A 15,689-nucleotide genomic window follows, 5' to 3' on the forward strand; every position below is an offset into this window, starting at 1 on the left:
CCTAGGGGTCTTACTAGCCTGAGATGCAAATTAGCATATGCTATACTCTTTATGTGCAATGCATATTTTTCAGTTTTTTTTATGTATTTATTTTATTAGTATTTATTTATTTATTTTTTTGGCTGGAATCATGCTTTTTGTACTTTCCCTATCCATAAACAAATAAACAGTAATTCCTGTAAGTGCTCCAAAAGTGTGTACTGCCACTATTAAAAGTGACCTGACTGCCAGATGACATAATATCATAATATTATTTTGATTTATTGAAAGGATCACTATCACACTACCCCTGGTGTGTGTGTATGTGCGGAAATGCCACTAACTGATTTAGCATGTGTTGTAATGCGACACCGACTTTGTGAGACCCGAGTGTCTCTGCTCTCTTTCCAGATCCCCGGCGGTCCCCTGTGGCCCCAGACACCCCCGTCTGCTAATCGATCCGTTTGGCACCCCCCTCGTGTGAGAGTGAGTGTGTGTGTGTGTGTCTGGTGAACAGATGGTTGTCCCCGTCACATGCCGAGCATTGTGCTGGTGTTACGGGGAGATCTTTGTAGCTCAGGGCCTTCAGTATGAAAGCCATTAGGCCTGTCCATCACACTCTCCATCCTGGCTTCCTCTTTCTCATTCCAACATTCAAAGCAGGTTAACACATTCATACACACACGGACTGTAAATGTAGGCCTGAATGCCGCCGGGTACGGACCGGCAGACTGGAATAGTGCAGTAATATAATATTGATCGGTTTTGACCGATAAGTGATCGACTTTGATCAGTCACAGACACACCCAATCATTTCACACTTGACCTGGTGATTACTGACAGACCTCCACAACTAATGCTGCGGCCGCCACACAGGCTTAAACGTTACCATGTATGCGCTGTGTTCAGTAGATGTACACGCATGCAGAGATGTGTCAGGATGGTCCACTACTGGGATTATTTTTGGCTGAAGGTGATTTGAATGATATGAATTAAGTGTTTGGCTTAATTGGCGAAGGTTTTCGCATGATGATTTCGTTTAGCGAAAACATTCGGTTTCACATGTGATTTGTCTGTTCCGACCAATGTGAAAAAAAAAAAAACAGCAGACGGGCTAAATGAAAATTCTAATTCACTCTCTGAAACTCTCTTATTGAAAAATAAGCTACGATGTAGATCAAACAACACCAAGCAACAACAGAGCAGGTTCTGGATTCTTCCTCTGCTATTCACTGTCACTGCAAAATAGTCTGAAAAATGTTTGTGAGCATCACCAAGTTGCCATAGCAGTGGCTTTGAGCATGTGACCGAAAGCGTAAATCTTATTGGTTGGCCAGCTTTTTCTGCAGTGAGAAGAAAAAAAGATTAGAAACACTCTGTAAAAAAAAAATCTGTGGCATTGACATTTGTTCATTAAAATGAAAAAGTTTATTGCACCGAATTTTTGCACCAAACATTCATTTTGTGAACAAGCCTTAAAGGGGGTTAAAAAAAACTATGCAAGTCAACGGGGAAAAGCAACTGAAGGTGAACTATCCCTTTAACAGGTACAATTGCAATTGTTACATGTGCATCTGGAAACCTTATGGTACATCATGGCGACAATTCTGGCAGTTAAACCATTTAATACTAAAAATTCAATCAATCCTTCGGCCGTAATGTTGCATATTGCCACTTTTCAGCGTCTCATGAGTCTCGTTCCATTCTGTTACATCCAGCTATGTGAACGGCTCTCAAAACACTTCTGATGTGTCTCTTTTGGATATCATCCTAAACCAGCATAATTATATGTTAAACAGTTTGACGAATCCTCCTGATGAATCCTGACCTACTTCTACCGATTCAACATATGATGCAAATTATAATTATTATTAAAGGAAATTGTAAAATGGGAAAGAGAACAAATGCATGTTTTTTTTCTTCTTATAATACGTTTATGGTGTGTTGAGATTGACCATTATTTTTCTAGCATGAAAAACTACTAGCATGAAACAACCCTCCAACTAATCAGTGTTGAAAAAGCATAGTTTTGCATAGTTCTAATCCCAGTGCTGTCATCAAATCAGTCAACAGTGGCAGATACAGTAACTGAGGAAAAATATTTCCCAAACACATCTTGAATCTGAATTCATTCAAGTGGAAAAATCTGCTCTTCTTCTGTTGTTTGGATCCAGCAGTAGGCAGTTCAGTAGAGATGTTTATATCACACACATACATAATTTTACTGGACTGGATGGGTTTCACTTTCCAGATGTGGACGGACAGGGTGTGTGTGTGTGTGTGTGTGTGTGTGTGTGTGTGTGTGTTTGTCAAACAACCCTCCAACTAATCAGTGTTGAAAAAGCATAGTTTTGCATAGTTCTAATCCCAGTGCTGTCATCAAATCAGTCAACAGTGGCAGATACAGTAACTGAGGAAAAATATTTCCCAAACACATCTTGAATCTGAATTCATTCAAGTGGAAAAATCTGCTCTTCTTCTGTTGTTTGGATCCAGCAGTAGGCAGTTCAGTAGAGATGTTTATATCACACACATACATAATTTTACTGGACTGGATGGGTTTCACTTTCCAGATGTGGACGGACAGGGTGTGTGTGTGTGTGTGTGTGTGTGTGTGTGTGTGTGTGATTGTCTAAGAGTGCACTGTTAGACTACTGTGAGGACAGGCTCCTGCAGCGAGAACATCCCAAAGAATTACCCATCACTGCGCACACATACTCGCGTGCCTCAGCTTCCTTTAGTAATACAAGATACATGTGTAGGACTTCCTACAGCTGTGCTGTAACATTTCATGCTATCCTTCCACATCTGAGCACCATAAACATGTCACTCTAGCCCAGAGATAGTACCACTTTGCCTCCTCAAGGTTTAATAGTTGTGATCATTTATCGGATGGAAGACAAGTGAAACCCTGTATTAAATCAAGTGAAAAACTTTTAGCTTTTGATCGACATAAAGTCTGCTCCGCTTTGCTCTTCTTTGCACTTCACTCAGCTTGTTCTGGCCAAGAACTGCCCACTTTGACAGGAAGAGATCGTCTGACTGACCAGGGGTACATTTTCCATAACTATCGTTATCCAACAATGTTTTCAAATTCTGTTGTCAGGAACATAGTTCAGCGATTTGCTGTTTCGCGAAACCATAGATCTAACGATTCAACTGAAAAAGTTTATTGCACCGAATTTTTGCACCAAATGTTTGTTTGGTAACACTTTAGTTTAGGGACCAACTCTCACTATTAACTAGCTGCTTATTAGCATGCATATTTTATTTTATTTTATTATTAGTACGTATAAAGCACATATTAATGTCTTATTCTGCATGACCATATTTTAGATCGCTTAATCCTACACATAACTAAACATAAAAACTACCTTTTTTTAGTTTATTGAGGCAAAAGTCATAGTTAACATTTAGTTAAAGGTGGGGTATGTCTTTTTTCAAAAACGCTTTAGAAAACTGAGTCGGGCCGAGTACCAAAACAAACTTGTAGCCAATCAGACATTAGCGAGCCGAGCGACGACAGAAAGATAGAGATGGTGGATAAAAAAAACAAAAGAGAAAAACGTCTGCGGAACAAAGGAAGGCTTACGATAAGGCAAGAAGTAGGACCCGTGTAAATATCGGATCAGCTTTCAAGCGCTGGAGAGAACTCAAGGAGCGGAAGGCCTGCGATCGGACGCCGAGGTTGCTTTGTTTCTTCTCGATAGGTGAGTAACACCGTGTCTGTGCCGCAACAGCTGGACGCGACAAAGCGACCCTTGAAAATCATTTGAAATTTGTGTCAATACGTCATGAATAGAACGCAGCAGCAGTTTTCTGTCGGGGATTTGTCGCGTCGTGCTGCGCCGCGCCGCATCCAGTGTAGACAGCATCACTGATTATTTTTTATTTTTATTTATTTATTTAGTCATTTAGCAGACGCTTTTATCCAAAGCGACTTACAAATGAGGACAATAAAAGCAGTCAAAACTAACAAAAGAGAGCAGTTTTCGATTTGTCGCGTCGTGCTGCGCCGCGCCGCATCCAGTGTAGACAGCATCACTGATTATTTTTTATTTTTATTTATTTATTTAGTCATTTAGCAGACGCTTTTATCCAAAGCGAGTTTGTTTGTTTTCAAATAAAGGTGGAACAGATGCGTTTTTAGTCGTTTCTTGAAGATTATAATGAGTTCTATAGTATTCTGTCACGCCGCTCGCGTCCAGTGTAGACACGGTTGTAACATTGGTTTTGCTTTGTTTCACAGAACTAATCGTTGCCTGGGTTGCGTATGTATGTGTGGGGCGGAGCTATCAAAATAGGGGCGAGACCTTTTGGGGTAGGGCGTGTTTGTTTTGGTGATTTCAAATATCAACATTGGCTACCAGAAACAAAGTTATTTTCATAAACGAAAACTAAAACGATTGATGAAAAACTATTTCGTAAACTGAAATAAAATAAAAATGACAAAATAATTGAAAAACTAAAGCGAAACAAAACTAACAACAGTTATTGAAAACCTAACTGAAATAAAATAATAATTATCAAAAATAAATAATCGTTTTCATAATCATTATGTTCTCACCCCTTGGTGGAAAAATATATGTGCTGTGTGGCGCCGGTGGTTTAGGGAAATACCTGTAAATGGCGCATCGCGCACGTGAGGTTATCTGACGGAGAGACGCAAAGCAGTTTAAAGCAGAGTCCTGCACGGGTCCTGTTTGGTAAACGTGCACCAGCAGTACTTAACAGAACACTTGACCCGTTATCCAACAGCAGCACTAATTTAATTCTGTACCACACCAGACCCGTTTGACATAAAGACCGCGAGTCGCGACCGCGCACCCGCATTAAATCTATTACATCAGGTAGGCAAAATTATTTATTTTCTCATGTAACACAAGCAGTCAAACCAAAATTAGGCATTCTAAGTTTGTGCTTTGAAGAAAAACAGACACGCAGCGCAACGTAATTAACAGAAAAAAGACAAGAACGCGCATCCTTTCTGAAAACACTACAAAACTTTCGCATAGCATCTTGTGCAGAGCCTAAATCACATCATAAACACGCTTATAATTCTTAATAAATGAAAAGAACATATTCAAATATGAGCCTTTACTGTTAAATGTGATTGCCGTTATTATTGGATTTCATTAGTCCCAGTTATGATTTATGCTCAGTTGTTCACGGAAAAATGAAAACCTTGACCAGAAATTACTTACCCCACCTTTAATAGTGAGAATTGATCCCCAAACTAAAGTGTGACTGTTTTGTGAACAAGCCTTTGCAACAAATTGCAATTGTTAACATTTTGAAACCCTTTCAAAGAAGTTGCATCACTAAATTAGTCACTTTACAGTTCCATGACTATGGCAATTAAACCATTTAACATTAAACATTCAATCAATTCACTGGCCATAACGTTGCATTTCACCACTTATCAGTGTCTCATGGCCACGGAGTGCTGAATGAGCACTGAAACAGTCGTGCCTAGCCAGTTTTCAATGATGGATCCTATGGTAGTTAAGCAACACAACACAATTAGTTTTAAGTGTTATTTAGAGCTTAGCTTATTTACAAATCAGTCACTTATAGCAGTTTCTGCGTAAGACTTACCACACAAAGGGGGGAAGTCGTGGCCTAATGGTTAGAGAGTCGGACTCGTAACCCAAAGGTTGCGGGTTCGAGTCTCGTACCGGCAGGGATTGTAGGTGGGGGGAGTGAATGTACAGCGCTCTCTCCCACCTTCAATACCACGACTGAGGTGCCCTTGAGCAAGGCACCGAACCCCCAACTGCTCCCCGGGCGCCGCAGCAAAAAAATGGCTGCCCACTGCTCCGGGTGTGTGTTCACTGCTGTGTGTGTGCACTTTGGATGGGATAAATGCAGAGCACTAATTCCGAGTATGGGTCACCATACTTGGCCACATGTCACGTCACGTCACGTCACAACATTGAAGAAATGATCGGAAATTGTGTTTAAACTTTGTGGTCAGGATTTCCATCTGTCTAGAAGTAGTAAGCACTGACTACTTTATGGACATTTGTCTGACAATGTGGAATATGTTGTGTGACTAAAGCAACAGTAACTAAGAAATACCTTTAATTTCACGCCATGAACCTCGCAATCTCTGACAAATCCAGGGATCAGTTTTTCCTGAGAAACGCTCATTCTAAGTCGTAAACACGACTTTGTTTTCCAGTGGAATGATTAAAACCTGTGCACGGTGCATCCTGACCAACGGAAATTACGTAAAGCCAGCCCATTAGACTGGATTTAAAGAAAGCTATTGTCATTACTGTGTGCAACATCTATCAGTTGGTCAGTGAGCGGTCCTGGGTGGAGTGTGGAACCCCAAACTCCTGCTTTTTTAAATAGACTGTAATCCAACTATATTGGTGTAGTACCTCCTTGACTCTGCTCTCTAATACAAAAGTGAATGATACAGATTTCTGGTAGAAAAGAAATGTGGATAAGGAAAACATGATGCCTTTCATCAAGTTATTTATTTATTTTTTTTAAGTCTAAGACATAGGTCTTCAATCCTGCTCCTGGGGACCCACTGTCCTGAAGAGTTTAGCTACAACCCTAATCAAACACACCTGAAGCAGTTAATCAAGGTCTTCAGGATCACTTGAGAAATCACAGTTCAGATGTGCTGAAGCAGGGTGGATATAAAATGGGCTCTATGCACGGGACGTATAGCCTGCGTACGTATGGTGAAATCTCAGGCCGCTTAAAAGCTTCCGGTCTATATTCAGCCACAGCAGGAGTGCATTACCAGCCTCAATCTTTTGCCAGTGAATGATTCATATAAAATAATTTGTATACATTTTATTGTTAGAATCTAACACATTAAGTATACCTGTCACGACAGCCTACAGAGAGGAGCGAGGAACGAGGAACGAGGAACGAGGAGAACGCAGGCAAATCGCAATCAACAGTCTTTTAATAATCCAAACCGGGGAACAGACGAGTAGCACAACATCGGACGTTAGACACCGGACAAAGGAACCAAGGAACAGAACATTCTTTAAATACATAACTAAACGAGGGGATAAATGAGACACACCTGGGATCAATGAACACAATCAGAACAGGAACAGGAAGAACCAAATATGGGCACATGAGGGAGAAAACACACACAAAACAGGTCCATAATCCTGACATATCGCCCCCTCCCGGAAGGCGCGTCCTCGCGCCGTAGATACAACATGGGGAGGGACGGGTGGGAACTTGGGAGGAGGCTCAGGAGGAGGACGGACACACGGGAGGGGGCTGACAGACAGAGTCCAGGGAGGTGATGAAGGAGGGAGGAGACAGGAGGGGCTTCGGAGGCTGGGAGTCCTTTAAAACAACCTGTGGAGATAATTAGATTGGGTTACATATTTAATTGAATTCAGATACATTTTGAATTACTTTCAGTTGCATTTTAAATTGTTACACTGAAAATTTAAATATATTTAAAAATAAATTATGAAGAATGAATAGTCTATATAACATTACAATACACTGTAAAAAGTGTTCAGTAATATTAAATAGGATGTCCCTCTCCCTTAAACATGGTGAAGCTGTTCAGTAAAAAAGCAAACAAGATCAGAAATGGTTGTGTTAGGGATCCCTGGAAAACTGCTACATTAAATCTAAACAATCAATTCAAGCTTCAGGTTACAGATAATAAAATAACTGAAAATATAAGAATGAACTGTCAGACTTGAGGTGTATTACCATACATGGCAATCTAACAATAGAAACAGTATTTAAAATACTTTGTGTCAAGTGAAGACATTCCTATCACATCAAACACCTATCAGAGCCACATGACAGATGCAAACAAACGTGGATTACCGGGAGCTCTGTTGTTATTGCTACTGTCTCTAAGGAGTCATAAAAACTTGAGGTGAATGGAGTTTACAGCTAAACTATATTTAAGTGCTGATCAATTTGGCGTGAAAGTCATGCAGCCTTATTAGCAAGATTAGCTAGAAAATGATAGCACAGTACTCACCCTAAAGTTGTCGATGTAACTTGAAAGGTTTAATGCCCTTCTCCGCTTTGGTGTGACAGCTGACAGACTCAAAATGTGATGAACAGCATTTACAGTAATCCCGAGAAGTTCTTGTTAAGCTGAAAAAAATAATCTTTTCCTCTGTCATTCTGAAAGTTCTTCATGAGAAACAATGGCTTCCAGCGCAGCACTGGATGAAAATAAGCATCCTGCAGGAAAAATGCGGAAGTGACGTGCATAGAGTCCATTTTACAGGACAGTGGGATTTATTGAAACCCTTTTTTCAGTTGGTCAGAACAAAACTGTCAGACATGTCATTTACTTGTTCAAATGACATTTTCCAGTGGAACTCCTTAGTTTGCACATAATTCTGAAGTACAGTGAATATCCACAGCGGTGCGTTGACTGACAGCCACACATACACCTCAAAACAATAGATATCTCTTGGTTGGTTTAAATATAAGGCTCAGAGATTCTTTATCCCTGAAAGTCCAGTCTGATGTTGAAACTTTGGTTTAACAATGATTCCTCAGATGGTTATCTTTTTAAATGATCCATTGTGTCAGTGATGTTGCTCATTGGTTTACACTGATTATTTATGTACTTCCTCAATAGTCAATTCTTCTCTATTAGGGTTATGACTGTAAAAAAAAAAAAAAAAAAGTTTTTTTTAAAAAATAATTTTGGCAGCTAGGGTTGTGTCACGCCCGGTTGCCTGCACCACTGTGAGGCTTTAGAGGGCATTCCTCTGTTTTGTGTTCCTGCCTGTTCTGGTCATGGACTCCATTTCCCATCATGCTGTGTTTTCATTAGTGTCTACGTGGTTCAGCTGTGTTCCATTTCCTGTTTGGTCCTGTGTTTGTGTATATTAAGCCCTGGGGCAAGTTCAAGCTCGAACCGGTGTGCACCGTTTTGCTACGGTTTCCGGTTTGAACGACAAGTTTCCTGGAAACGGTGTGCAACGGGGTTTGAGATGCGTTTTCTCTTGTTTCTATTAAAGAGACAGCTGCACAATGTAATTAACATCAAAATAAATTCACAAGAGCAAGTATATTGTTTGCACGTTTATTTACATTAAAGGCAAAATAACTCAAATAATAAGAGCACAAGTATAGATCTGGAACTTCTTTAAGTCTGTCTAAATATCATTTAGTAATTGCAATGTCTTCTGGTCCATATCCTTTCCTTATGGAAAGGATGAGCTAAATACTGATTAATGTAACATAAAAATACTATACATATTTATATATTTTGCTATTGTATTATGGAGTGACACTTTATTATTTATGTACTTCCTCAATAGTCAATTCTTCTCCTATTAGGGTTATGACTGTAAAAAAAAAAAAAAAAAGTTTTTGTTAATTGAGATATAACTGCAATAAAATATAATTATTAGATGAGAAACTTTGCTTTGCAAAAAACTGAAATATGCTTAAACACTAAAGTCACTCAAAATTACAATTGGAACTGGAAATAAACAAAAAAACAAATGAAAATATTAAATCTAAATAGTAAATCTAAATGCACACAGCAAAATTACTTAATTATTAATAACAATTAAACTAAAATGAAAATGTAAAAAATAAAAAGCTAATTCAAAATATTAATACAAAATTCTAATAATATATAATAATACTAAAATAACACTGTTCAGTATTGCATCTTCTGTACTGCAGCTTTAAATCAGTTTAACAACAATTTTACATCTACCAGATTTCAATATTACTTCAGTAGTGAGTCTGAATTAAACAACTCTTTCCAAAGACAGTTTTAGGAAATCTACATCCAAGTTCATCCTTAAATGGCATGCTACATTCAGGGCTACATTCATACCAAACAGGACGTAGTTCTGTGGAAACGTTTCTAGTTAATGTTAGAGAAGTGTGTTCAGATCATGGCTAATGTTTTGTGTCACTTTCACCTACGACCCTTAATAGCATGTGAGGGCACTAGACTAATGTGGCTTCATCTGTCCTGAGGGCAAATGCATAGGCTCCACCACACTAACCCAGCAGAGCGTGCAAACCAAGACTAATGCATGCATGCAAACAGGACATCCATTCACACCGGAGTCCTTGGATCTGTTTGGACAGTGTTTTTAGTTCGACCTTTAAAGAGAAACACCCATTCCGTCTTAAAACAGCCCAGTCTCTATGCGCTTATCTTAAGGCTGCGACACACCATGCCGAAGGTCGCCTAATGTTGGGTCGGCGTTGAGCATCTGTCGCCCTAGATTTTGCAGTGTGTTTTGCACCAATGGCACAAGTCAGACCCTGTCAGTGGCTTTTTGGCCGATTGAGCATGTTGAATCGGCAGTGGAGGCCGTCAGTGAGAGAGATCGCGCTGATTAGCTGTTCGGCTTAGCAAACCAGTGCACAAAAAAAATGGAAGTGACAAAATCAAACAAGTCGAGTCAAGATGGCACAAAAGAAGGCTCTTCTCATTTTTCATATCGACAGTCCTAGTTCTGGTTTCTCTTTATGAATGACAAATACAGACTACTGCCACCTGCTGGTATGGAGAGTTGTTTCGTCTCATGCAGGCACAGAACGTACGCGCTAGTTGGCCATTGGCTGAGTCTTTGCAGTGTTTTCAAACACAAGTTTTTGACCCTGACGCAAGCGACGTGAGTGAACACCACAGTTAGCTTTCGTCGCTGCCTGTTCTTTGATGAGGTTTGGTGTGTCTGGGTCTTTAATATGAATCATATGAAGTGTTCCTCCATCAGTAAAACAAACAGTATCGAGATACTTAAGAACACATAACAAATAGCGCTGGATGAATTAGATTCAACTCTAAACGCAGTAAAACACGTTGTAAATGGAAACCTTTTATGCTCTCTAGAGCACAAACACAAATACGCACTGGGTCGTTTGCCAGATCTGTTTCGCCAATGTTAGTATTACAGCTTCATCTTTAGCAACTCCGTAAAACCAGACCTGAAGGGAATTATTATATTTGTGGGTCCTTGGCATCAAACAGTTTGAAAAACCACTGATCTGTGGACAGCGCGTTCTGTCTCTCTCACACACAAGACATTTACACGCAAGCGACTAAAATAAAAAACACGCTCTTTCTCTTCCTCTCTATCTCTTTAATAACTGCATAGCAACGCCTACAAATAACTGAAACAAAATGCTACTTATTGAGAGGCTAACTTTTAGAAAATTAAGCTGTGTCATGAATTGTCACGGAATCGGGTGTGTGGAGGCAGGCAGGACGACGAGGATGACAAGGATTCCAATAATGACATTTATTGTAGACACAATGGGGCTGGAGCCGACACTAGAGCGAGCTCTGGAAGGCGCTAACGAGGAGTGGGCACTGGGGCTGGAACCGACACTGGGGTGAGGATAGGAGCAGTGAACTCCAGTGAGTGAGCTTGAGTGAGCCACGGACGGCGGCGGACTGGGACTGGTTCTGGCTCGGGACCGGACACTCCCCAGACACCGGAAGGGGCGATACATGAATAGGTGGTCAATCGCACAGACAGTAGGCTATTTTAAGTTTCATTTTTTTTAAATCATGAATATCCACTTCATCAGCATTGTTTTGTTCTGTGTTGTTGTTTAACAGCTGTGAGCATGCTGATGGATGTATTTTTATCATTTTGTTGATTTTTTGCTGTTTTCATGTCGTTTTTAAAAGGTTTAAAACGCGTGACACCTTCGTTCTGCTCGGTGTTGTTGTCACTGATCGTTTGGTCCTCAAGTCTTAAAGACATGTGTTATAGTTACATACTCAAGATATTGAATTGAATTTAACTTTTAAGTGCTGTTTTTGACCAAAAAAAATTAAAAAAAAAGACCCTCAGATGAAATCCTGCAGGCGCCTCTGGTGATATCAACTTCAAATTTGGAACATAAATTAGTTAGACCTATGGCTTTGATTTGATAATTTTAGATTCCAAAATATGTTTCTAAGATATTTATTTACATCAAATATTTTTTTTCTCAGTAAACAAACTCCTATAACTTTTTTTATTTTAATTTTTTTTTAACTTTTTTTTAAATGTTTTAATTCTTTAAAAAGAGATCAACCTTGGGTCTGTATTCCAAAGTGTTCATGAATACAAGCATTTAAGTGCATTTTCACATCTTTTCAAGTCAAAAAATATGATTTAGTATCACTGAATCAATCTAAATACATTAATTTATACTGTTTCGGTGGGTTGAATCAGGTAAAAATGTCTCTTTAAGGCTCTTTAAGGTTAAAGTTTTTCAGAGAGTCTTCAGAAGACTTTAAATATAAGTCACGAGTCATATGGATACCTTTTATGGTACTTATACATTAGCTGAAGAGAATAAAATCATTCATAGCACTGTTCAGTGGTACAGTTGTGGCGTTATAAAATGGAAATGAGGTGAGGTTGTATGTTTTTAAAGGTGGTTTTTGCATGCCGTGCTGGCTAACAAGTGAAATCCCGTGTGGCGCCAGAGGATGACATCATCAACACGTTGAGTTCAGCAAAGGTGGATTTGCATTATTCTCCAACAGTCAGACGTGACGTGAGCTGTTCTGTGCCCTGTCATGTCCAAACCCGGCATTACCAAATAAACAGCCTTGATCACACGTATAGCACATTCAGCGGTGCCTGAAAAGTCCGCGCTGTCACCACAGAAATTAAAAAGAGCTAAAAACACAGCTTTTTGGATGTTAATGGGCGGGTGAAATGAACGTTTTGTGTTTAGTCGAGCTTAAGTGCGGATCTGAGAAACAGATGGTTGGGTTTATGATTAGGTTTAGATGTCTTAATTAGGTATGATTTCATTTATAGGAAGTACTGGGTTGAGTTTAACTTTGGCAAAAGACTCTGAATCAAGCTTCTAATCAAGCAGGTAAACCAAACAAACAATCTTGAGATTAACCCTTTGAACCAGCAGAGAGGCTGTCAGCGCTGGGTTTTAACCCCGTTGAGCAGAGGTGAGCTGGGGGAAGGACAGAGGAAGACACAACTGCAAAATAAATCTGTTTTCCTGCTAGATTTATAGCTTGGTCGATCAACACATATAATCCAATGATGTCTTTTAAACTACACAAAAATGTACTTTGCTTACCAAACTGAAGTTCTGGTTTTGGCATGTATTGTAATGTACTAATGTGTTGGGCGATATATTAAATAAGCATGATATAATCACAATGAAGTTGCCTGTGATATAAAAACTAAGCAACTCAGTCATGTTGATGTTTTCATTTGCAAATATGAGTGTTAATACAGAGGTGTTATAGTAGCATCTCTGATACATCAGTAGCAAAAGCGCCTTGAAAAATGTAAAGTAAAATCTCTGTGATTTTTTTTTCATATATTAAAAAGCTGTAGTAAATCTATTAAAATCTATATTGTGGCATTTATCCAAGTATACCAGATTATCAAAAAAAAAAAAAAAAAAGGGGCGGGAATTGTATCCATCAGTTGTTGACTGGATGAATCAGATATTTTATTTCTTTATTTTTTTAACCAAATGATCTAGTTAACACATTTTTTTGGGGGGAGGGGAGGGGGGGGATGAAACACATTGATGAATCATTAACAAAAAGAGGTTATAACATGCATTTAAAAAATAGATAGGGTGAATAATAATTTCATGCCAACTTAATGTAAAAACAAATTTAATATAAATATTTATATAAATGAAAACGTTAATCCTTTCTCCTTAACTTTGTAAAAATCCTGCTCTATATTGAATTGATTCAATACACTGATCTCCAGCTGTATGTTGAATTATTAGAGTTTTTGGCTTCTGGTAAAGACCAGGTAGACAAAGATACCGTACAACACTGATGTTTCTCAGCATGTGTCTCTTTAAAAAAAGAAGAGCAAATAATACTAGTGTGGTTGAAAAAACTGAAAGTCAGATTTACAGGCAGCAGAGGTCAAGGGTCACAATGCTGGATGCCTACAAAGAGTGTTTCTTTCTTTCAGGCGCATCACTCACTCTCACAATGTCTACTGCATTCCAGCATACACGTACAGTGTTTTTACTCCACTGGGCATGTGTTGGCCTTGTTGAACTATGTGTGTATGTATGTGTGGGGTAGGGGTTAGAAAACAAGTCCTTATGTGTGTGTGTGTGGTAGTCTGTTGTTATGGCAGCACACTGGAATGTTGAGCTCTCCAATATAAAAGTAAAAGACTATAAAGGCTCTTTAATGAACATGCTCTCTGTCACCATGTCCACGCTGAGATGTTCAAAAAGAGAAAGACGGAGACAGAGAAACATGCCAAATGCAATTTTTTTTTCTTGAATTCGTTTTCATGCCACGAAATAAGCATCTAAAGTATCATTTAATACTGAGTTTTCCCGGAGTTTTAGCCAGCCTCTGGGGATAGATAAGTTCAGGATAAATGATGAAAGGTCAGCATACAGTGTATGTTTGGATGAGGAAGTACTGACCTGTGTGGCTGCGGATGTGCACTCTCAGTGTGCCGTTACTGGCAAACTTCTGGCCACAGTACGGACAGATCTTCTCCTTCTCTCCTGTATGGGTCTAAGAGAGAGAACACAGTACAACAGAGTGTTAACATTTGAGAACGATCCTCTAACTTGTCTATGATTCATCTTTGATGAGAAATCAGCATCTGGGCTGCTCACAGTGGTGGTTTTATTTGTCGTCTCAAATAAACTGCCAGTGAGAATACTCTAGATGTCATTACTCTTGCTGCTTTCGGTTATATACAGTAAAAGCTGTGCAAACTGAAGTGATCTGAAGTTCATTGCATCAGTTCAGTTCCCTTTCAGTCGGTCACTACGAGTCACGTCGTGACCGACGAATTGGGATCTCGCTTCGAGAGACCAATCTACTTTGAGTGTAAACTAAACGAGCCAATGGACATTGGCATGCGATGATTGCATCCAGCTGCCGCTGATCACAGCGTGAGCATAAAAAGGTAGCAGGTGCAACGCATACTAGCTTTTTGCTTCGGAGTCGAGCAATAACATCGTTCTGCTCCTGCCATATCTTCGTTTTTGACGACGTGTTCAACACGCTCTAGGGAGCTTTTTGTGTTGGCGGATGGCGCTTCAGTGGTGGTCATTCCTGTGTCGAGTGGGTTGCGCACTTCAGGCTGCACTACCCCCTGTTGTGCTGCAAGCGGCCATTTCCCCTGTGCGTCTCAGCACGTAAAAGAGCAGTTCCCTGAAATAGCCTATTTCTCTAAAAGAGCTTACATGGGTGCATCTTTGTAAAGATGACAGATCGTCTTTTTAAAGATGCTGTTTCACCCGTACGTTTCTGGATGCGGTCGTTACCTGGCGCCGGATAATGGTTACGATCGCTGCCTCACGTGTCTGGGCAATAAACACGCTGAGGTGGCGTTCGTGGATAAGTCATGTTCCCATTGCGGGAAGATGACCATCTTGGAGCTGTGGGCCAGTCTCCGTTTCATCCAGGGGTCTGAGCTCCGTTGCCTCTGCCGCGACCTAGTGTTGGTTCTCAGCGCCCCGCCCCAGTGCCTTTCTTCCCGGAGGTGTATGAGGAGCTCACCAGGTCATGGACGGCACATTTTACTGCCAGAAACTGACCTGCTGGTTCCTCCTCCCTCACCACCCTCGACGGGGATGCAGCTAGGGGGTATAAGGCGATCCCCCCCGGTGGAGCTCCTGGCAGGGAAACACGTCCCTCCCCTCCCGGGCCTGTAGGCATTCGTCCGGTCTGACCGGCGGTGCTTATACGGCTTGTGGAGAAGCTGCCTCCGCCTTACACGCTATGGCGTTACTGC

The 15,689-nt window shown here is 40.2% G+C and overlaps 1 protein-coding gene across 1 annotated transcript in view; it reads right to left on the bottom strand.

Annotated features, from left to right (window-relative positions):
* LOC107669703 (PR domain zinc finger protein 5-like) overlaps window positions 1-15,689 on the bottom strand; it is a 96,911-nt gene that overhangs the window by 19,387 nt on the left and 61,835 nt on the right. Inside the window, exon 13 of the mRNA XM_016462055.1 lies at window positions 14,365-14,458. Within this exon, the coding sequence (XP_016317541.1) occupies window positions 14,365-14,458 (94 nt within the window). The remainder of the gene's footprint in view (window positions 1-14,364; window positions 14,459-15,689) is intronic.

This window comes from Sinocyclocheilus anshuiensis, unplaced genomic scaffold (genome assembly GCF_001515605.1).
Source record: "Sinocyclocheilus anshuiensis isolate Anshui unplaced genomic scaffold, SAMN03320099.WGS_v1.1 scaffold416, whole genome shotgun sequence".
Classification (NCBI taxonomy): domain Eukaryota; kingdom Metazoa; phylum Chordata; class Actinopteri; order Cypriniformes; family Cyprinidae; genus Sinocyclocheilus; species Sinocyclocheilus anshuiensis.